Consider the following 22457-nt stretch of genomic DNA (forward strand, 5'->3'; position numbering starts at 1 on the left):
GCACTGTACTTCCCACCTCCAGGACTCTTTAAGTCCAGCCTGCCAGTTTCCTATTATCTAAATGTAAATTAAGAAAGACAGTTACCAAATTGTTTTCAAGGCTACTAAAAATTTATCTATAATTTCTAGGTATTTCGACACAATGACAGTGAAGATTTGGAGAGGAAGCTGCGCGAGGCTTTGATACACGGCCATCCAAGAACGCGCCGCCCCTGGAAGAAGGCCATGATTGTTGTGGAGGGAATTTATTCAATGGAAGGAAGTATATGTGACCTTCCAAATTTTGTCAGAATTAAAAACAAATACAAGGTAAATATGTTCGTCCACACAAATGATATAATCACACTAAAACACTTTGGATTGAGATTATTCTTATTACTTTATCAAATGTTATCTTAACCCTTAAACTGTCCAAACGTAGATCTACGTTTGCGTGCGTAGCGCTCCGACCTTGATTTTCTCCATAAGAAACAATGTAAAAAAATGTAGAGCTACGTTTGGACAGTTTAAGGGTTAATGACAGACACCAAGGTACTCTATAGCCATAAATGAGGGAGGGAGGAAGGGAGGGGGAGCACAGTCACTGGTCATCTTATAGTTTTTGAGTGCTCATTTTTCATTTCAACTTTTTAAATGTTTACCTGATTTTATTATTTGTATTGTGTAGATGTTTTCTTTAATTACCAATCTCCATTTCAGACTTACTTGTATGTAGATGAAGCTCATAGCATAGGTGCTCTTGGCCCACATGGTGGTGGCGTTGTAGATTACTATGGAGTAGATCCTAAGGAAGTTGACATCCACATGGGAACTTTTACAAAAAGTTTTGGGGCTGCAGGAGGCTACATTGCTGGATCAAAGGTTTGAATTATTGCCTAGTTTTTCAAAATTAAAAGGCTTAATTTCTTTTGTGTTTTTAATACAGTCTAAATTTCAGTATATAATATTACTAAAGAGAGAGTGGTGAAGTTAAAGAGAGTTAAGAGAGTGGTGAAGCAATGTAAAAAGAGAGCAAATGAGAGAGTGGGTGAGATGTTATCAACAAATTTTGTTGAAAATAAGAAAAAGTTTTGGAGTGAGATTAACAAGTTAAGAAAGCCTAGAGAACAAATGGATTTGTCAGTTAAAAATAGGAGAGGAGAGTTATTAAATGGAGAGTTAGAGGTATTGGGAAGATGGAGGGAATATTTTGAGGAATTGTTAAATGTTGATGAAGATAGGGAAGCTGTGATTTCGTGTATAGGGCAAGGAGGAATAACATCTTGTAGGAGTGAGGAAGAGCCAGTTGTGAGTGTGGGGGAAGTTCGTGAGGCAGTAGGTAAAATGAAAGGGGGTAAGGCAGCCGGGATTGATGGGATAAAGATAGAAATGTTAAAAGCAGGTGGGGATATAGTTTTGGAGTGGTTGGTGCAATTATTTAATAAATGTATGGAAGAGGGTAAGGTACCTAGGGATTGGCAGAGAGCATGCATAGTTCCTTTGTATAAAGGCAAAGGGGATAAAAGAGAGTGCAAAAATTATAGGGGGATAAGTCTGTTGAGTATACCTGGTAAAGTGTATGGTAGAGTTATAATTGAAAGAATTAAGAGTAAGACGGAGAATAGGATAGCAGATGAACAAGGAGGCTTTAGGAAAGGTAGGGGGTGTGTGGACCAGGTGTTTACAGTGAAACATGTAAGTGAACAGTATTTGGATAAGGCTAAAGAGGTCTTTGTGGCATTTATGGATTTGGAAAAGGCGTATGACAGGGTGGATAGGGGGGCAATGTGGCAGATGTTGCAAGTGTATGGTGTAGGAGGTAGGTTACTGAAAGCAGTGAAGAGTTTTTACGAGGATAGTGAGGCTCAAGTTAGAGTATGTAGGAAAGAGGGAAATTTTTTCCCAGTAAAAGTAGGCCTTAGACAAGGATGTGTGATGTCACCGTGGTTGTTTAATATATTTATAGATGGGGTTGTAAGAGAAGTAAATGCGAGGGTCTTGGCAAGAGGCGTGGAGTTAAAAGATAAAGAATCACACACAAAGTGGGAGTTGTCACAGTTGCTCTTTGCTGATGACACTGTGCTCTTGGGAGATTCTGAAGAGAAGTTGCAGAGATTGGTGGATGAATTTGGTAGGGTGTGCAAAAGAAGAAAATTAAAGGTGAATACAGGAAAGAGTAAGGTTATAAGGATAACAAAAAGATTAGGTGATGAAAGATTGGATATCAGATTGGAGGGAGAGAGTATGGAGGAGGTGAACGTATTCAGATATTTGGGAGTGGACGTGTCAGCGGATGGGTCTATGAAGGATGAGGTAAATCATAGAATTGATGAGGGAAAAAGAGTGAGTGGTGCACTTAGGAGTCTGTGGAGACAGAACTTTGTCCTTGGAGGCAAAGAGGGGAATGTATGAGAGTATAGTTTTACCAACGCTCTTATATGGGTGTGAAGCGTGGGTGATGAATGTTGCAGCAAGGAGAAGGCTGGAGGCAGTGGAGATGTCATGTCTGAGGGCAATGTGTGGTGTGAATATAATGCAGAGAATTCGTAGTTTGGAAGTTAGGAGGAGGTGCGGGATTACCAAAACTGTTGTCCAGAGGGCTGAGGAAGGGTTGTTGAGGTGGTTCGGACATGTAGAGAGAATGGAGCGAAACAGAATGACTTCAAGAGTGTATCAGTCTGTAGTGGAAGGAAATCAGTCTGTAGTGGAAGGAAGGCGGGGTAGGGGTCGGCCTAGGAAAGGTTGGAGGGAGGGGGTAAAGGAGGTTTTGTGTGCGAGGGGCTTGGACTTCCAGCAGGCATGCGTGAGCGTGTTTGATAGGAGTGAATGGAGACAAATGGTTTTTAATACTTGACGTGCTGTTGGAGCGTGAGCAAAGTAACATTGATGAAGGGGTTCAGGGAAACCGGCAGGCCGGACTTGAGTCCTGGAGATGGGAAGTACAGTGCCTGCACTCTGAAGGAGGGGTGTTAATGTTGCAGTTTAAAAACTGTAGTGTAAAGCACCCTTCTGGCAAGACAGTGATGGAGTGAATGATGGTGAAAGTTTTTCTTTTTCGGGCCACCCTGCCTTGGTGGGAATCAGCCAGTGTGATAATAAAAAAAAAAATATTACTAAATTTAAAAGAGAAACTTTCGTTTTTCTTTTTGGGCTACCCTGCCTTGGTGGGATACGGCTGGTGTGTTGAAAGAAGAAATATGGGTATAAAGAATGTGCAGAACCAATTTTATTATAACTTTCACTAATGGTTGAGCTTTATTATACAGGAGATACTTTTTACACACACACACACACACACTTTTATGATTGTATAAAGGAAAAAAATGTTAGCTGGACTTCAATCCTGGAGGTGGGAAGGGTGGTGCCTGCATTCTGGAGGAAGGGTAAGGATGTTGCTGTCAGAAGGCCATTTGAATTGTAATGTCAGTTCAATTGAGCACAAGCTAGAGCCAGCAGCATGGCAAACACCAGGGATTCACTGATGTCCTGTGTATTAACACTTCCCTTTCAAGAGGAAAGTGATGTTGACCCAGAGTTTAGTGGCTTTGAGATGGATGTGGCCACAAGTGGTCGAGGAAATTTTGTCAAGTGGGTTTTCGATAACGTGGATGGGGTAAGAATACTCACGTAGGCTGGTAGTATGTATAATATAACAGAAAATATGGGAAAGCACCAACAGCCGACCTGCCTCTCTATAGCACAACTCATCGAATGAAACTCAATGTTGGGATTACACAATAGAAGTGATAAAAAAAAAATTTGATCGATCGATCTGTATTCATGTGATCTACGGATTCTGAGGAAGGAATATATACAAAGAAAGAAGTGTTTAACAGAAAGGCAAATTCGATGCACTCAAATCTAGACTGTTAACTCTCAGAATTTGGAGAGAACGTGAACACACAAAAAAATTCTGGAATACTGATAAGTTGATACTGTAATTATTCATCTATACAGGTTATTTACATTTAACCCCAACTCTGCTAGGGTGAGATTGATATATGCAGAATGGGTGTCATCTCTGGGAGGATCAAACTCTGTTGCACTGGCTAACTCATGCTGTATTTGAGGCAAATCTGAATTGGAAGTAACAAATGATACTTGAGGATTTCTCAATACCTGTCGTGTACGTAGGGAATAGCGACATTCAGGTTGATCGTCTGACTGAGTATCAGAGGTAGAGAGTACAGGATCAGGAGGATTGTCAGAGTCTGTCACATTAGTCTGGGTTGGAACATCATTATCATCACATACTAACTTCATATGATCTAAATGCGATTCTTTATACTGACCAGTACTAATTTCTCTAACCTTATACGTACTTATTACCAGTGATATGTTCAACTACTCGATAAGGACCAACAAACTTTTGATCAACCTTAGGCATTGCAGACGTTTTGTTAAAGTTAGTCAGCATAACTCTTGAACCTACTTTGATTTTGGATGGCTTTGCTCGAGTGTTTGCGACTCTTGTAAATTCTGCTGTTGATTTATGAAGTGTTACACGGATTCTTCTAAAAACACTTTGAGCTAAGCTGGTACGAGTTGCTATGAAATCATCAGGGTTGTAATTTGGCTTCGGATTAGAATATAGCAACTCATAAAGCAAACGTTTATCTACACCATACAATGCATAATGTGGAGTGTCACCTATAGAAACATTGTAAGCAGAATTTATAGCACACTGCACATCAGGTATAACTTCATCCCTAGTTTCACTGTTGGGATTGATAGTGGCTCTCAAGACATCAAGTACTTTCTTATTGGTGCGTTCCGCTAACCCATTGCTGACAGGATGATGAGGAACAATGGTGGATTTAGAGATCTTGTACAAGGTGCACAAATTTTCAAGAATCTCATTACAGAATTCACCGCCATTATCTGTTACTAGGGACTTAGGGGTGGTATGCCTGCAGATAATGCGTTCTTTATACGCTTTAGCTACTGTCTCGGCAGTCTTATCTGCAATAGGAACTAACTCACAATATCTGGTGAAATGATCTACCATAACACATATATGTTTGTTGCCCTGGAGGGAACATTGGAAATTAGTTAACAGATCTAGCGCAACTCTTTCCCACGGTTCGCTAGTGGTTGGATACACTTGGATTGGATTAGGACCATTAGCATTACCTTTATGTTGCATGCAGACACTACATTTCTTAACATACTCAGAAATATCAGTTGCCATACGAGGCCAAAAGTATTTCAATCTGGCTTGTTTTACTGAACGATCCATACCAGGGTGCGCAACACCTGGTACATCGTGAACTAGCTGTAAGGCTACATTCACTAGTGACTGTAGAATTACTAACTGGTAAACTCTTCTGCTAGGAGTACCCAACTCGGCTGTTCGATACAGTAATTCTTGGTTCATGACAAAGTCACTGATGGGTACTGGTGGCTTCACAGTCAGAATAAGATCTTCCTGGAGCAGGAATCGAATCACACCAGACCACATGGGATCTGTTCGTTGAGCATTCTTTACATCCTCAGCACTAAATGGAGGGCCTGCAGTTACTATATTAACATGTCGCGATAAGGCATCTGCGACTACATTTGACTTGCCAGGTAAGTGTTCAAAGGTGGGATTGAACTCTTGGATAGTCAAGGTCCATCTGGCTAACCTTCCAGTAGGTTGTTTGTTCTGGAATAAAGGTATCAGTGGAGCATGGTCAGTCAAGACATGAACAGAGTACTGATAAATAATGTCTCGGAAGTGCTTTAAAGACCATACTATTGCTAAAGCTTCTTGCTCAGTTACTGTATAATTACGTTCAGCCTTCGTAAGGACTCGGCTAGTAAATGCAACTGCGTTGTACTTGCCATCAGTCTTCTGAGCTAGTACGGCACCTATGCCAATAGAACTAGCATCAGTTGTCAGATAGAAGGGCTTAGAAAAATCTGGAAATTTCAAAATTGGAGCAGATGTTAGCTTTTAGAGTTTGGAATGCTCTTTCTTGACGGAAGGTCCAAACAAAAGGAGCATCTTTCTTAAACAACTCAGTTAGAGGAGCAGCTATGGAAGAAAAATTGGCAATGAAAGATCTATAAAAACCTGCTAAGCCCACAAAGGATCTTATGGCATCAGCAGTTTTGGGTGTTGGAAAATTTAGTACTGCAGTTACTTTACTTTGGTCAGTCGTAACCCCTCTAGGAGTGACTACGTGACCAAGAAACTTAATTTCTGATCTGAAAAATTGACATTTAGACAGTTTGATTTTTAAATTGGCTTCTTCAAGCTTACCAAGTACGCATTACCTATGAGACCTCTAAAGATATTAGTCATGAGCCTTGAGAACGTGATAGGGGAGGATCGTAATCCAAACGCCATACGGAGGAAGTGATAATGACCTGTAGAAGTGGAGAAGGCAGTTAGCTCTTGGCTGTCCTCGTGAAGAGGGACTTGCCAAAACCCTTGTAACAAGTCCAGGGTTGAAAAGACTTTGTTATCTCTGATGTTACGTAAAAGATCACCCAGTACAGGGAGTTTTATCTGGAGTTTATCTGGAGAGAGTTCCGGGGGTCAACGCCCCCGCGGCCCGGTCTGTGACCAGGCCTCCTTAGGTCAGTGTCCCAGGATGCGACCCACACCAGTCAACTAACACCCAGGTACCCATTTTACTGATGGGGAACATAGACAACAGGTGGAAAGAAACACGTCCAATGTTTCTACTCTGGCTGGGAATCGAACCCAGGCCCTCACCGTGTGAAGCGAGAGCGTTAACCACCAGGCCACCAGAGTGGGAAGCGATCTGGAATAGTTTTCGCATTTAACTTCCTAAAGTCAATCACTGGGCGCCAAGTACCATCCTTCTTAGGCACTAGGATCAAGGGTGCATTCCAAGGTGAATTGCTAGGTGCAATAACTCCATCATCAAGCATTTGATTGATCAATTCTTCTGCGACAGCAACTTGTGAATGAGGCATTCTGTACGCAGGTATATAGATAGGTCTAGTACAGTGGACCCCCGCATAGCGAACGCCTTGCATAGCGAACATTCCGCATAGCGAACGCTTTGTCCGCTAAAATTTTGCCCCGCATAGTAGACAAAAACCCGCTCAGTGAACTTCGTTCGAGACGCGTCCAATGTGGGCCCTCAGCCAGCCTCACATGTGCCGCCCGTCCCATTGTTTACCAGCTAGCCTCCGCGGTAACATTCAAGCATACACTCGGAATATTTCGTATTATTACAGTGTTTTCGGTGCTGTTTGTGGAAAATAAGTGACCATGGGCCCCAAGAAAGCTTCTAGTGCCAACCCTACACCTCAAAGGGTAAGAATACCCATTGAAATTAAGAAAGTAATCATTGATAAGTATGAAAGTGGAGTACGTATCACCGACCTGGTCAGGTTGTACAAGAAACCAAAATCAACCATCGCTTCTATTGTGGGCAAGAAAACGGCAATCAAGGAAGCTGTTGTTGCCAAAGGTTTAACTGTGTTTTCGAAACAAAGATCGCAAGTGATGGAAGATGTTGAGAGACTCTTATTGGTGTGGATAAATGAAAAACAGCTAGCAGGAGATAGCGTCTCTCAAGCGATCATATGTGAAAAGGCTAGGAAGTTGCATGACGATTTAATTAAAAAAATGCCTGCAACTAGTGATGATGTGAGTGAATTTAAGGCCAGCAAAGGTTGGTTTGAGAGATTTAAGAAGCGTAGTGGCATCCATAGTGTGATACGGCATGGTGAGGCTGCCAGTTCGGACCTCAAAGCGGCTGAAAAATATGTGCATGAATTCAAGGAGTACATAGAAACTGAAGGACTGGAACCTGAACAAGTGTTTAATTGTGATGAAACAGGCCTGTTCTGGAAGAAAATGCCAAGCAGGACCTACATTACTCAGGAGGAAAAGGCACTCCCAGGACATAAGCCTATGAAAGACAGGCTTACTCTTCTCATGTGTGCCAATGCTACTGGTGATTGCAAAGTTAAGCCTTTATTAGTGTATCACTCTGAAACTCCCAGAGCGTTCAGGCAAAAGAATGTCCTCAAGGATAATTTGTGTGTGCTGTGGAGGGCAAACAGTAAGGCATGGGTCACTAGGGAATTTTTCTATAACTGGTTACACCATGCATTTGCCCCCAATGTGAAAGATTACCTAACTGAAAAGAAATTAGACCTTAAGTGCCTCCTGGTGTTAGACAATGCCCCTGGTCATCCTACAGACGTGGCAGAGCGACTTTATGGGGACATGAGCTTCATTAAGGTGAAGTTTTTGCCTCCTAATACCACTCCTCTCCTGCAGCCCATGGACCAGCAGGTCATTTCCAACTTCAAGAAACTGTACACAAAAGCTCTGTTTCAAAAGTGCTTTGAAGTGACCACAGACACTGGATTGACTCTAAAAGAGTTTTGGAAGGATCACTTTAATATCCTCAGTTGTGTAAACCTTATAGGTAAGGCTTGGGAGGGAGTGACTAAGAGAACCTTGAACTCTGCTTGGAAGAAACTGTGGCCAGAATGTGTAGACAAAAGGGATTTTGAAGGGTTTGAGGCTAACCCTGAGAGGAGTAGTATACCAGTTGAGGAATCAATTGTGGAATTGGGGAAGTCCTTGGGGTTGGAGGTTAGTGGGGAGGATGTGGAAGAGTTGGTGGAGGAGGACAATGAAGAACTAACCACTGATGAGCTGATAGATCAACTTCAAGAGCAAGAGGCCAGACCTGGGGAAACTGGTTCAGAGGAGGGGAGAGAGAAATTGAAGGAATTGCCTACTTCAAAGATTAAGGAAATGTGTGCAAAATGGCTTGAAGTGCAAACCTTTTTTGATGAAAATCACCCTCACACAGCTATTGCAAGCCGTGCTGGTGACTATTACAATGACACTGTTGTGAAACACTTTAGGAAAGTCATAAAGGAACGAGAGGTACAGGCCACTATGGACAGATATGTTGTGCGAAAGAAGTCCAGTGACTCTGAAGCTGGTCCTAGTGGCATTAAAAGAAGAAGGGAAGTAACCCCAGAAAAGGACTTGCTACCTCAAGTCCTAATGGAAGGGGATTCCCCTTCTAAACACTAACACTCTCTCTCCCCTCCTCCCATCCCATCAATCATCACCAGATCTTCAATAAAAGTAAGTGTCATGTAATTGTGCATGCCTTTTTCAGTTTGTGTACTAAAATTAACATTTTTTTGTGGTAAAAAAATTTTTTTTCATACTTTTGGGTGTCTTGCACGGATTAATTTTATTTCCATTATTTCTTATGGGGAAAATTAATTCGCATAGCGAACATTTCGCATAACGACCAGCCCTCTTGCACGGATTAAGTTCGCTATGCGGGGGTCCACTGTACCAGGTTCAAGTGGAATACGATGGGACAATAAGTTCGTTATACCCATCTTCTCACCTGGTAAGGCAATGGCTTTACGACGTTTGTTCAACAGAGTCAACAAATGCTTGACTTCATCTGGGAAGTCAGTGGGAGCTAAGTCTTTCTCCTCAACTGGTGGAACAGATTGATCCGGTGAAGTGGATGAGGTCTCCCCAGGTAGAAATAGCAAGTGGAATACGATGGGACGACCCCACTGGTCAGGTGACAACTCATCCTCTACCTGAACAGGGTAAGGATAGTGAACAAGGTCAACAAGATTGGTATTTACTCTGAGACGAACACTGTGACCAGAAGTGTTAGCTAGGAAGAAATGGATCTTACTATCTCTTACAACATGTAAGGATGGTTCAACAAATAGACCTTTTACTTTGCAAGAATCACTGTCAACTAGGACATTATCACCATCTGGAACACTATGAACAACAACAAGACACTCTAGTGAGGGCACTAGCCGCGACAGAAACGTCTTTCTGCAGACGGCATGTGATATCAACGAGAGATGGCATTACTAGTTGCAAGTAATCGTTTTCCGACAAGGCGTCCCCTGTGGAGAAACTACTACTTGAACTAGCAGACATTGCAGGGATAGGCTCAGCACTCAAGGTAGTCAGAGCGTCCTCGGACACTTGAGGTAACTGGACACTATCTTGCAAGTCTGAAGTTGCAGGAACACAAACAGGAGTGACAGGATCACCAGTGCCTGACCGCTTGGGTACGCTACTGGAAAATGCACTGGCCTGTAAGGACTTAATTCGAATGTCGTACTCTGCGGCAGTATGGCAGATCTCGGATCCAAGCTGGTAACCCCAAAATGGTACGATCAAGTCATCAATTTGGGCATGCCATCGATAAGGGTCGAGCACAATGCGTAAGTCTCGCATGGAAGCAAATCCCAGTAGAAGGTCACCAGGGAAAGTAATCTGGTCGACAACAAGGAAGGAAGCAGTGAAGTCTCTACCTTGGATAGAAAAAGTTAGGGAAGTCCGACCTCGGACACGCAGGTGAGAACCAGCTACTCCACTAAGGGAGGACACATGAGTCGGTTCTATGAGAAGGACATGTCGTAACTGCTTATCCCTAAACAAACTAGAGCTGATAATATTGACTTGCGCACCAGAGTCCATAAACAGATGCTTGCACTATAGGGCCTATGGTTGCATTGGAAGTTATGTGCAAACAAAAAGGTGGATTGTCATCAGCAAAGATTTGTTCCACTTCATCCCCAAAATCATCTACGTCAGAGACGTGTGAAGCAACATCATCAGCAGGATTGTCATTCTCGAGACTGCTTAAGGCTTCAAAGGAATTGTGAACGGGGATGGTGTACTCATTATCACCTACTGTCACCATGGGACGGTTTGACTGGGGCGCTCGAATTCCCCCGAATTGGAAGAATGAGCCTGGTTCTGGTTAGTTTGAGAACCACGACGTCTGTTTCCTCTACGGGTTCTGCGGTTGGAACGGCCACGGAAAGACCTAGAGTACTGAAGGTTGTAGAGAGCATTGCACTCAGATGTGTCATGTCCATGTATTCTATGATAAGTACAGTAGGGAAGATCTGACTGGTACTCATCATCAGTACGACGCCTCTTAGGGTAACTATCAGGACAATTAATTGCAATATGGCCACGGAAACCACAGTTGTAACAAGTCCGCTGACTATGGTTACTGAATGTACTATGAATACTACGAGGTTTATAATGACTCTGTACACTGGTCCTTGGTGATCGCTGAGATGGTTGACGACCATGATTTGTCGCTGTGGCGCAAACAAGAGGTGGTGCAGACTGAGGCATAGGTGTGAAATTACTTTTGATACATGGGAAAGTACCCTGGGGGCATAAGGAACGTACATGATTTAGGGCTGTAAGTGGTTCCATTGTCACAGTTGGAGGATTAGCCTCATAAGCACACACGGAAGCAGGCGGCATTAGTTCTTTGATTGCTCCAAAAGCTGCTATTTTAGCAAACGATGCTGTGGATGGTTTATCCTCGTCAGGGACAAAAGCTGAGGACTGGACAGCATTGATAAATGATGATAAAAGTTTGTCTAATCTAACAGCAAATGCACTCAACGATTCATTAGTTATGGGTGTAGCATTCACTAGTTCCCGAAGAACAACATATGGATCAGCTGTTTTTACTGGTACGAGGAAAGAATGAATCAGTTCCTCATATTGTGACCACTTAGTAAGATTCCTGAAGTCTCGCATATCAAGGAGATCAACAACGTGAACAGCAGCAGGGGACCGATGAAGAGCTTCTTTAGCAAGTCTGATAGGACTTTCCTCTGAAGGAGGACTGTCAACTAGAGCATTAACACGAGAACGAATGGCAGTAAACCATGCTTCAAGACTATGTACATGGCCATTGAATAAAGGTAACGCATCAAGGGAATCATGAGTAAAACTATAGTGTGTCAGTGTCTGGGTCGGTCTGTCAGTCCATAAGGAACTGTGAGGACTGATGACAGGAGCAGCAGTAGCCTGAGAGGTCTGAGTGTCGCCATTCACTAAAGTATCACTTGGCGGTATGTGAGACATAATGGCAAAGAAGTTGCACAAGAACAAATAAGGCAAAAATAATGAACAATAAAAATGATACAAAATGCTAAAATTAAAATAAAAGAGATGCAACTAATTCTGCAGAAGTAATAAAAAAAAGGTCTAAGATACACTGCAAGAGGAAGAACAACTCTATGTAAAGGACTGCTGGACAAGATAAAAAATTAGATTGAAATTTACAAGTAAAAATATTACTGGAGACTGAATTAAATGCAAAATGAGCTGTCTGTACTCTTGCTAATAAAGAAATTAACTAATAAAATTGTAAATCAATATAAAAGTATAAAATAAAATCACTAAATTGTATGCAACGAGAGAGAACTGGGAAATTTAAATATTTTCTAAGAATGCATAAACAAAATTAAAATATAATGCAAAGACAACATGAGGAAAAATAATAAAATGAAAAACAAGACTCAAACAATAATGAACTGAGAATAATAATGCATAAAAATAACAATAAAAGAAAATAATTCACTGCAGAACAAGTTCAACAAAATAATTCACTGGAGAACAAGTGTAACAAAATAATTCACTGCAGAACAAGTGCAACAAAATAATTCACTGCAGAACAAGTGCAACAAAATAAGGTGCAGAAATAATCAATGCAGTAATAAAAGTTACACTGGGAAAATGTAGGTTAAATAATAAAATAAAAATATGAAGAAAAACTGATTGAACACTTTAACTCTTAATTGTAAATTAGACAAAACAATTTACTCAAACAGACTAAAGAAAACACTTTACGTTAAAAAAAGAAATTGAAATTACACTAAGAGTGAATTTGTTCAAAGAAATATGAAAAATATGAATAAAATAAAACAAGAAACAAAACTGGAAGTGTAACACTTACAAGTGGCGGGGCACACAACACTTACAAGTGGCGGGGCACACAATATATTCACCTATTCATTTTTTTAGTATATTCTTACAAGTTCGTGAGGCAGTAGGTAAAATGAAAGGGGGTAAGGCAGCCGGGATTGATGGGATAAAGATAGAAATGTTAAAAGCAGGTGGGGATATAGTTTTGGAGTGGTTGGTGCAATTATTTAATAAATGTATGGAAGAGGGTAAGGTACCTAGGGATTGGCAGAGAGCATGCATAGTTCCTTTGTATAAAGGCAAAGGGGATAAAAGAGAGTGCAAAAATTATAGGGGGATAAGTCTGTCTCATAAACACGCTAAGATAACAGGGATATCTTGCTACTCCTACTTACACTTTGGTCACACTTCACAGACACGCACATGCATATATATATATACATACATCTAGGTTTTTCTCCTTTTTCTAAATAGCTCTTGTTCTTTTTTATTTCTTCTATTGTCCATGGGGAAGTGGAAAAGAATCTTTCCTCCGTAAGCCATGCGTGTCGTATGAGGCGACTAAAATGCCGGGAGCAATGGGCTAGTAACCCCTTCTCCTGTATACAATTACTAAAAAAGAGAAGAAGAAAAACTTTATAAAACTGGGTTGCTTAAATGTGCGTGGATGTAGTGCGGATGACAAGAAACAGATGATTGCTGATGTTATGAATGAAAAGAAGTTGGATGTCCTGGCCCTAAGCGAAACAAAGCTGAAGGGGGTAGGAGAGTTTCAGTGGGGGGAAATAAATGGGATTAAATCTGGAGTATCTGAGAGAGTTAGAGCAAAGGAAGGGGTAGCAGTAATGTTAAATGATCAGTTATGGAAGGAGAAAAGAGAATATGAATGTGTAAATTCAAGAATTATGTGGATTAAAGTAAAGGTTGGATGCGAGAAGTGGGTCATAATAAGCGTGTATGCACCTGGAGAAGAGAGGAATGCAGAGGAGAGAGAGAGATTTTGGGAGATGTTAAGTGAATGTATAGGAGCCTTTGAACCAAGTGAGAGAGTAATTGTGGTAGGGGACTTGAATGCTAAAGTAGGAGAAACTTTTAGAGAGGGTGTGGTAGGTAAGTTTGGGGTGCCAGGTGTAAATGATAATGGGAGCCCTTTGATTGAACTGTGTATAGAAAGGGGTTTAGTTATAGGTAATACATATTTTAAGAAAAAGAGGATAAATAAGTATACACGATATGATGTAGGGCGAAATGACAGTAGTTTGCTGGATTATGTATTGGTAGATAAAAGACTGTTGAGTAGACTTCAGGATGTACATGTTTATAGAGGGGCCACAGATATATCAGATCACTTTCTAGTTGTAGCTACACTGAGAGTAAAAGGTAGATGGGATACAAGGAGAATAGAAGCATCAGGGAAGAGAGAGGTGAAGGTTTATAAACTAAAAGAGGAGGCAGTTAGGGTAAGATATAAACAGCTATTGGAGGATAGATGGGCTAATGAGAGCATAGGCAATGGGGTCGAAGAGGTATGGGGTAGGTTTAAAAATGTAGTGTTAGAGTGTTCAGCAGAAGTTTGTGGTTACAGGAAAGTGGGTGCAGGAGGGAAGAGGGGCGATTGGTGGAATGATGATGTAAAGAGAGTAGTAAGGGAGAAAAAGTTAGCATATGAGAAGTTTTTACAAAGTAGAAGTGATGCAAGGAGGGAAGAGTATATGGAGAAAAAGAGAGAAGTTAAGAGAGTGGTGAAGCAATGTAAAAAGAGAGCAAATGAGAGAGTGGGTGAGATGTTATCAACAAATTTCGTTGAAAATAAGAAAAAGTTTTGGAGTGAGATTAACAAGTTAAGAAAGCCTAGAGAACAAATGGATTTGTCAGTTAAAAATAGGAGAGGAGAGTTATTAAATGGAGAGTTAGAGGTATTGGGAAGATGGAAGGAATATTTTGAGGAATTGTTAAATGTTGATGAAGATAGGGAAGCTGTGATTTCGTGTATAGGGCAAGGAGGAATAACATCTTGTAGGAGTGAGGAAGAGCCAGTTGTGAGTGTGGGGGAAGTTCGTGAGGCAGTAGGTAAAATGAAAGGGGGTAAGGCAGCCGGGATTGATGGGATAAAGATAGAAATGTTAAAAGCAGGTGGGGATATAGTTTTGGAGTGGTTGGTGCAATTATTTAATAAATGTATGGAAGAGGGTAAGGTACCTAGGGATTGGCAGAGAGCATGCATAGTTCCTTTGTATAAAGGCAAAGGGGATAAAAGAGAGTGCAAAAATTATAGGGGGATAAGTCTGTTGAGTGTACCTGGTAAAGTGTATGGTAGAGTTATAATTGAAAGAATTAAGAGTAAGACGGAGAATAGGATAGCAGATGAACAAGGAGGCTTTAGGAAAGGTAGGGGGTGTGTGGACCAGGTGTTTACAGTGAAACATATAAGTGAACAGTATTTAGATAAGGCTAAAGAGGTCTTTGTGGCATTTATGGATTTGGAAAAGGCGTATGACAGGGTGGATAGGGGGGCAATGTGGCAGATGTTGCAAGTGTATGGTGTAGGAGGTAGGTTACTGAAAGCAGTGAAGAGTTTTTACGAGGATAGTGAGGCTCAAGTTAGAGTATGTAGGAAAGAAGGAAATTTTTTCCCAGTAAAAGTAGGCCTTAGACAAGGATGTGTGATGTCACCGTGGTTGTTTAATATATTTATAGATGGGGTTGTAAGAGAAGTAAATGCGAGGGTCTTGGCAAGAGGCGTGGAGTTAAAAGATAAAGAATCACACACAAAGTGGGAGTTGTCACAGCTGCTCTTTGCTGATGACACTGTGCTCTTGGGAGATTCTGAAGAGAAGTTGCAGAGATTGGTGGATGAATTTGGTAGGGTGTGCAAAAGAAGAAAATTAAAGGTGAATACAGGAAAGAGTAAGGTTATGAGGATAACAAAAAGATTAGGTGATGAAAGATTGAATATCAGATTGGAGGGAGAGAGTATGGAGGAGGTGAACGTATTCAGATATTTGGGAGTGGACGTGTCAGCGGATGGGTCTATGAAAGATGAGGTGAATCATAGAATTGATGAGGGAAAAAGAGTGAGTGGTGCACTTAGGAGTCTGTGGAGACAAAGAACTTTGTCCTTGGAGGCAAAGAGGGGAATGTATGAGAGTATAGTTTTACCAACGCTCTTATATGGGTGTGAAGCGTGGGTGATGAATGTTGCAGCGAGGAGAAGGCTGGAGGCAGTGGAGATGTCATGTCTGAGGGCAATGTGTGGTGTGAATATAATGCAGAGAATTCGTAGTTTGGAAGTTAGGAGGAGGTGCGGGATTACCAAAACTGTTGTCCAGAGGGCTGAGGAAGGGTTGTTGAGGTGGTTCGGACATGTAGAGAGAATGGAGCGAAACAGAATGACTTCAAGAGTGTATCAGTCTGTAGTGGAAGGAAGGCGGGGTAGGGGTCGGCCTAGGAAGGGTTGGAGGGAGGGGGTAAAGGAGGTTTTGTGTGCGAGGGGCTTGGACTTCCAGCAGGCATGCGTGAGCGTGTTTGATAGGAGTGAATGGAGACAAATGGTTTTTAATACTTGACGTGCTGTTGGAGTGTGAGCAAAGTAACATTTATGAAGGGATTCAGGGAAACCGGCAGGCCGGACTTGAGTCCTGGAGATGGGAAGTACAGTGCCTGCACTCTGAAGGAGGGGTGTTAATGTTGCAGTTTAAAAACTGTAGTGTAAAGCACCCTTCTGGCAAGACAGTGATGGAGTGAATGATGGTGAAAGTTTTTCTTTTTCGGGCCACCCTGCCTTGGTGGGAATCGGCCGGTGTGATAATAAAAAAAAAAAATAATAAATAAAATAAGTCTGTTGAGTGTACCTGGTAAGGTGTATGGTAGAGTTATAATTGAAAGAATTAAGAGTAAGACGGAGAATAGGATAGCAGATGAACAAGGAGGCTTTAGGAAAGGTAGGGGGTGTGTGGACCAGGTGTTTACAGTGAAACATATAAGTGAACAGTATTTAGATAAGGCTAAAGAGGTCTTTGTGGCATTTATGGATTTGGAAAAGGCGTATGACAGGGTGGATAGGGGGGCAATGTGGCAGATGTTGCAAGTGTATGGTGTAGGAGGTAGGTTACTGAAAGCAGTGAAGAGTTTTTACGAGGATAGTGAGGCTCAAGTTAGAGTATGTAGGAAAGAGGGAAATTTTTTCCCAGTAAAGGTAGGCCTTAGACAAGGATGTGTGATGTCACCGTGGTTGTTTAATATATTTATAGATGGGGTTGTAAGAGAAGTAAATGCGAGGGTCTTGGCAAGAGGCGTGGAGTTAAAAGATAAAGAATCACACACAAAATGGGAGTTGTCACAGCTGCTCTTTGCTGATGACACTGTGCTCTTGGGAGATTCTGAAGAGAAGTTGCAGAGATTGGTGGATGAATTTGGTAGGGTGTGCAAAAGAAGAAAATTAAAGGTGAATACAGGAAAGAGTAAGGTTATGAGGATAACAAAAAGATTAGGTGATGAAAGATTGAATATCAGATTGGAGGGAGAGAGTATGGAGGAGGTGAACGTATTCAGATATTTGGGAGTGGACGTGTCAGCGGATGGGTCTATGAAAGATGAGGTGAATCATAGAATTGATGAGGGAAAAAGAGTGAGTGGTGCACTTAGGAGTCTGTGGAGACAAAGAACTTTGTCCTTGGAGGCAAAGAGGGGAATGTATGAGAGTATAGTTTTACCAACGCTCTTATATGGGTGTGAAGCGTGGGTGATGAATGTTGCAGCGAGGAGAAGGCTGGAGGCAGTGGAGATGTCATGTCTGAGGGCAATGTGTGGTGTGAATATAATGCAGAGAATTCGTAGTTTGGAAGTTAGGAGGAGGTGCGGGATTACCAAAACTGTTGTCCAGAGGGCTGAGGAAGGGTTGTTGAGGTAGTTCGGACATGTAGAGAGAATGGAGCGAAACAGAATGACTTCAAGAGTGTATCAGTCTGTAGTGGAAGGAAGGCGGGGTAGGGGTCGGCCTAGGAAGGGTTGGAGGGAGGGGGTAAAGGAGGTTTTGTGTGCGAGGGGCTTGGACTTCCAGCAGGCATGCGTGAGCGTGTTTGATAGGAGTGAATGGAGACAAATGGTTTTTAATACTTGACGTGCTGTTGGAGTGTGAGCAAAGTAACATTTATGAAGGGATTCAGGGAAACCGGCAGGCCGGACTTGAGTCCTGGAGATGGGAAGTACAGTGCCTGCACTCTGAAGGAGGGGTGTTAATGTTGCAGTTTAAAAACTGTAGTGTAAAGCACCCTTCTGGCAAGACAGTGATGGAGTGAATGATGGTGAAAGTTTTTCTTTTTCGGGCCACCCTGCCTTGGTGGGAATCGGCCAGTGTGATGATAAAAAAAAAAAAAATTCTTACAACAAAATCTTGCTGTGACTGATACAGCAAAAATTGCTGGCAAAAATAATGGTACACAAGTCTGCGAAAAGATCAGGGAATGAGACACTGCTGGCATACAAAAAAAAGACACACACAGAAATAAATGGATAATTTAGTATACTGGGGTGAATATCACTGCATGAACTACAATGACAAATACTGGAGAATACAATGCTGAAAGAACACACACACAAAAAAAAATGAATGAATTACTTCACACGGAGTGACTGACTGGTACACTACACAGTAATACTTACTACAGACAGAGAGTAGCATAAAAAAAAAACACAGATAAAAAAATATGAGATGAGCGATAACACTGAAAAATATTGCAAAAATAATGAGTCAAAGAAACACTGAGTCTACACTGAAAACACAAGGCTTAGAGTACACAAGAAATTGTAAATGTCTCACACACGCAAATGTCTTTATAGACATTTTCTTGCATTTAAACAGAAAATTATCACTGGAGTCTGGAGTAGTAGACGGAGTGACTAGTGATGAGGGGAAGGTTGTCCTGTGCGGGTGATTACGCCTCCTACACTCACACTGTCGCCGGAAGAAATGCGCTTTCTCGGTGAACTCACATAACTGGCTTTATCGTTGGCGCCAGCTACAATCTCTTGACCAATTATGTGAGCCAAAACAGTACTAGGACCCGGTACAAGGGTGGAAAAGAACCACAGGTAGATGAGTGAACAGTGGGTGGGTGAAGGAGCATGACTCTCGCTGGCACTCACTGGCGCGCACTCCACTCACTGCCCACGAAGGTGGCTTAATTAACTAAGCCACCCTATGCCACAGGAATGGTGAAAATCACTCTTAGCAGCATCCAACTGGCGATATATGAGACAATACTTCAGAGGAACTTGCGTGGCTTACTTCTCTCTCTCAGCTGGGTTAGAAGCTGGGTTGGATGACTGGCTTAACCCATGAGAATGGCTGACTGGAAGACGTGTAACGATGCACACAGCATGAAGGAGCAGGTGGATGACAGGAGACAGGCTGGATGGTAGGCTGAGGCAGGCTGACTAGCATTCACTTCCACAGTCTGGCTTAATTGCAAAATTCGGGTCAACCCCTCGGAGATTGAAGCAATTAGCACACGAACTAAGCCAGGAAGCTTGAAAAACGGCTGCAACAGACTTGCAGGCTGGAGTACACAGGGTGGTGTGTGAGGGTAAGCTTCCAGCTGGAGGTGGCTGAGACGGTTCACCTCTGACCTGCCGGGACCCCACAAACAGTCTTCTAACGTCTAAAATACCCTTAAATCCACACATCCCACCGCTGCCACCATTTGTCAAGTGGATTTTCGATAACGTGCATGGGGTAAGAATACTCACGTAGGCTGGTAGTACGTATAATATAACGGAAAGTATGGGAAAGCACCAACAGCCGACCTGCCTCTCTCTGCTCCCTATCTTCGACTGACCCACAAGTGCCTACGGGTGAGGAGTGTTTGAAATCCTGCTATGGTCAGCAGCAATATGAATAATCAGTGATTCACGCAGACGGTTGGTAGTGAGTCATCTACTGGTTACTGGTAACTGGTTACTAGGAACTGGTACTACTACTGAGAATATCAAAAACCTCGATAATAACTGACGTGCAACATTTGTGCAACATCCTTTCAGTTTTGATAACATTGGTGTCCTATAACCCATGCCCTAAGTAAAGAGAAACAATTCTGGAATGTGTAATATGTATTTGGCAGACTGGCTGGCTGGCTGCCTGCCTGCGTGGCTGGCTGCCTGCCTGCGTGGCTGGCTGGCTGCCTGCCTGCCTGCCTGCCTGCTTGGCTGCCTGCCTGGCTGCCTGCCTGGCTGGATGTCTGGCTGGCTGGATGTCTGGCTGGCTGACTGGCTGTATGTCTGGCGGGCTGGATGTCTGGCTGGCTGGCTGGCTGGCTGGATGTCTGGCTGGATGTCTGGCTGGCTGGATGCCCGGCTGGATGCCCGGCTGGATGCCCGGCTGGATGCCTGGCTGGATGCCTGGCTGGCTGGCTGGCTGGCTGTCTGGCTGTCTGTCTGGCTGTCTGTCTGGCTGTCTGTCTGGCTGTCTCACAGGTACACATAAGTAAATTACCCAGGATAACCCAAAAAAAATCCAGCCAAAGTGCTATACTGTTCTTGTAGATATAAGGCATAATAAGCTTGACTAGCAAGTAATAAACATTTTCATTTGATCAGGAATCAGACATGACGACTCTGCTTCGTGTGTAATGCCTGCTGGTTCATGAGCGGCTCTCTGAGACGGAGACAAGCAGAGAAAGACAGGAAGACAGAGACAAGCAGAAAGACAGATGAGCAGACAGAGCTAGACAGACATGTTTGTGTAGCAGTGAAAACAAAGCCACAGTTCTCTGGAGCAGTGCTCGATCATTAAATGTCATTCCACTGTTGCACTGTCAGCAGTAGTGCGACACTCATCTTACACCATGCTTCAAAGAGTTTCATATATACTCCAGCATGGCAAACATTACTGGGGCCTATAAATTCTTTATATATATTTCTAGACAATAGTATGTGACCAAGGCAGGTGAAAATGGTCACCTATCAGTGGGTTTGTGACTGAATACTATTTCAGTACATACTTAATATTAGTGCCAGAACACAGATTGGCTATGAACTCACAAGAACTACTACAAATTGTAATTATCAGAGCATAAAAATTATATAAATTAAAATAAAAACAAGAAAAAAGGTAAATCACCAACACTTTTTGGATGTTTACCTGATGTTGCCATCAGGTGAGCATCCAGTGCCAACTTGACGGCCTTATATCTCGACAAGTGCTGATCCTAAATTTTTTTTGTTGGTCTTATTACACAGAAAATTGCCCTCTTTAATTTTTTTTTTTTTAATATTCGAAACACTGGCAATGAAAACATGGATCTACATTTGAACAATTTAAGGGTTAAGGTCCAGGAATTCAAAAAAATTTTACTTTTCTTATGAAATGGTAGAGAAACTTTTTCTGAAGGTAATGATACCAAAAGTATGAAATTTGGTGGAGAACTTATGGAATTATGCTTTTTCAAAGTTAGTGATCTTTGGAATATTTATGCATTGGCACCCCTCAAGGAAGGTTCCTTGATGTTGGTGAGGGGCTCTTGATTTAGGGAATTGGATCTGTGCTCCAGTTCCCCGAATTAAGCCTGAATGCCTTCCACATCAACCCCCTCCCCCAGGCGCTGTATAATCTTCCGGGTTTAGCGCTTCCCCCTTGATTATAATAATAATAATATGCATTGGCAGTTTTGCCATTGAGTCCTGTTTTAGGCCAATTCCATTGTTCCAGTCGACCAAATTCATAGCTATTAGTATGCCTTCCATTCTGTCGACTAAGTACAAGAAACTGCCCATTTAATAATTTCAACTACCCAGTAAAGTGATAAGAAATGAGTAATTTGACCAGTTATGCACAAAATTAAAATGCCAATTTAAAAATAGGGTCCAGAAGAAACATTGTAGACATTCCTGGCACTAAAACATTTCCTCTGTTCATTAGTTATGTCCCCAGGCCTTTCCTATATTACACTTGCTTTTCATTTTGAATTTTTTTTCACACAAAATAAAAGATTGTATTATTGCAATAATTGTATAAATAATGTTAGCAAATTTGTGAACTTGTATTAGACTAACCAAGTGGATGCATATTGGACGAGTGACATAATTTGTGTTCTATGGAATATCCGCAAAGATCAAATATTTCTGCTACTTTGTACTCGGTTTCAAGCTACTTCCAGTCCTAAAATCATTCAAAATCATCTCTATTTCTGTAGTATATCTTCCATTCTATCCAATGATATCCAGATACTACGAATACATCCATAAAAATCATCCCAAAATACATTTCAAAGTCGCTATTTTAAACCAAATACATGGTCAGTTTTTTCCCCATCATACATTGCGTGGGGCAGGATTTTTATATAGTGTACACTCATTGCATAGACCCATTCCTCACTGCTTATTTGAGTAAACTGAGCTCATCATGTAGTTCTACAGCACAGATCCTGAACTCAAAGCTGTAGTACTACAGCACAGTCCTTGAAAAGGTTAAAATAATCATACATCTAATAATTATATATTCAGGTAGTTGAATCATGTTATACTTAGCACCAAGTCAACCTTAACCCTTTGACTGTCGCAACCCCCAATCCTGAGGTGTCTCCTGGTGTCGCAAAATTTAAAAAAAAAAAAAAAAAAAAAATTTTCTTATGAAATGATAGAGAATCTTTTCCCGATTGTAATGACACCAAAAAAACGAAATTTGATTGAAAACTGATGGAATTATGCTCTCGCGAAGTTAGCGACCTCGGCGCTGTTTACAAATCGGAGATTTCGCCCA

The 22457-nt window shown here is 41.9% G+C and overlaps 1 protein-coding gene across 2 annotated transcripts in view; it reads left to right on the top strand.

The window, feature by feature from the left end:
* Positions 1-22457, top strand: part of lace (serine palmitoyltransferase long chain base subunit) — a 143903-nt gene that overhangs the window by 71319 nt on the left and 50127 nt on the right. For both annotated transcript variants that reach the window (XM_070094477.1, XM_070094478.1), the window contains 2 exons: positions 130-309; positions 700-861. In XM_070094477.1, the coding sequence (XP_069950578.1) occupies positions 130-309; positions 700-861 (342 nt within the window). The remainder of the gene's footprint in view (positions 1-129; positions 310-699; positions 862-22457) is intronic.

Source organism: Cherax quadricarinatus, chromosome 46, assembly GCF_038502225.1.
Source record: "Cherax quadricarinatus isolate ZL_2023a chromosome 46, ASM3850222v1, whole genome shotgun sequence".
Taxonomy (NCBI): domain Eukaryota; kingdom Metazoa; phylum Arthropoda; class Malacostraca; order Decapoda; family Parastacidae; genus Cherax; species Cherax quadricarinatus.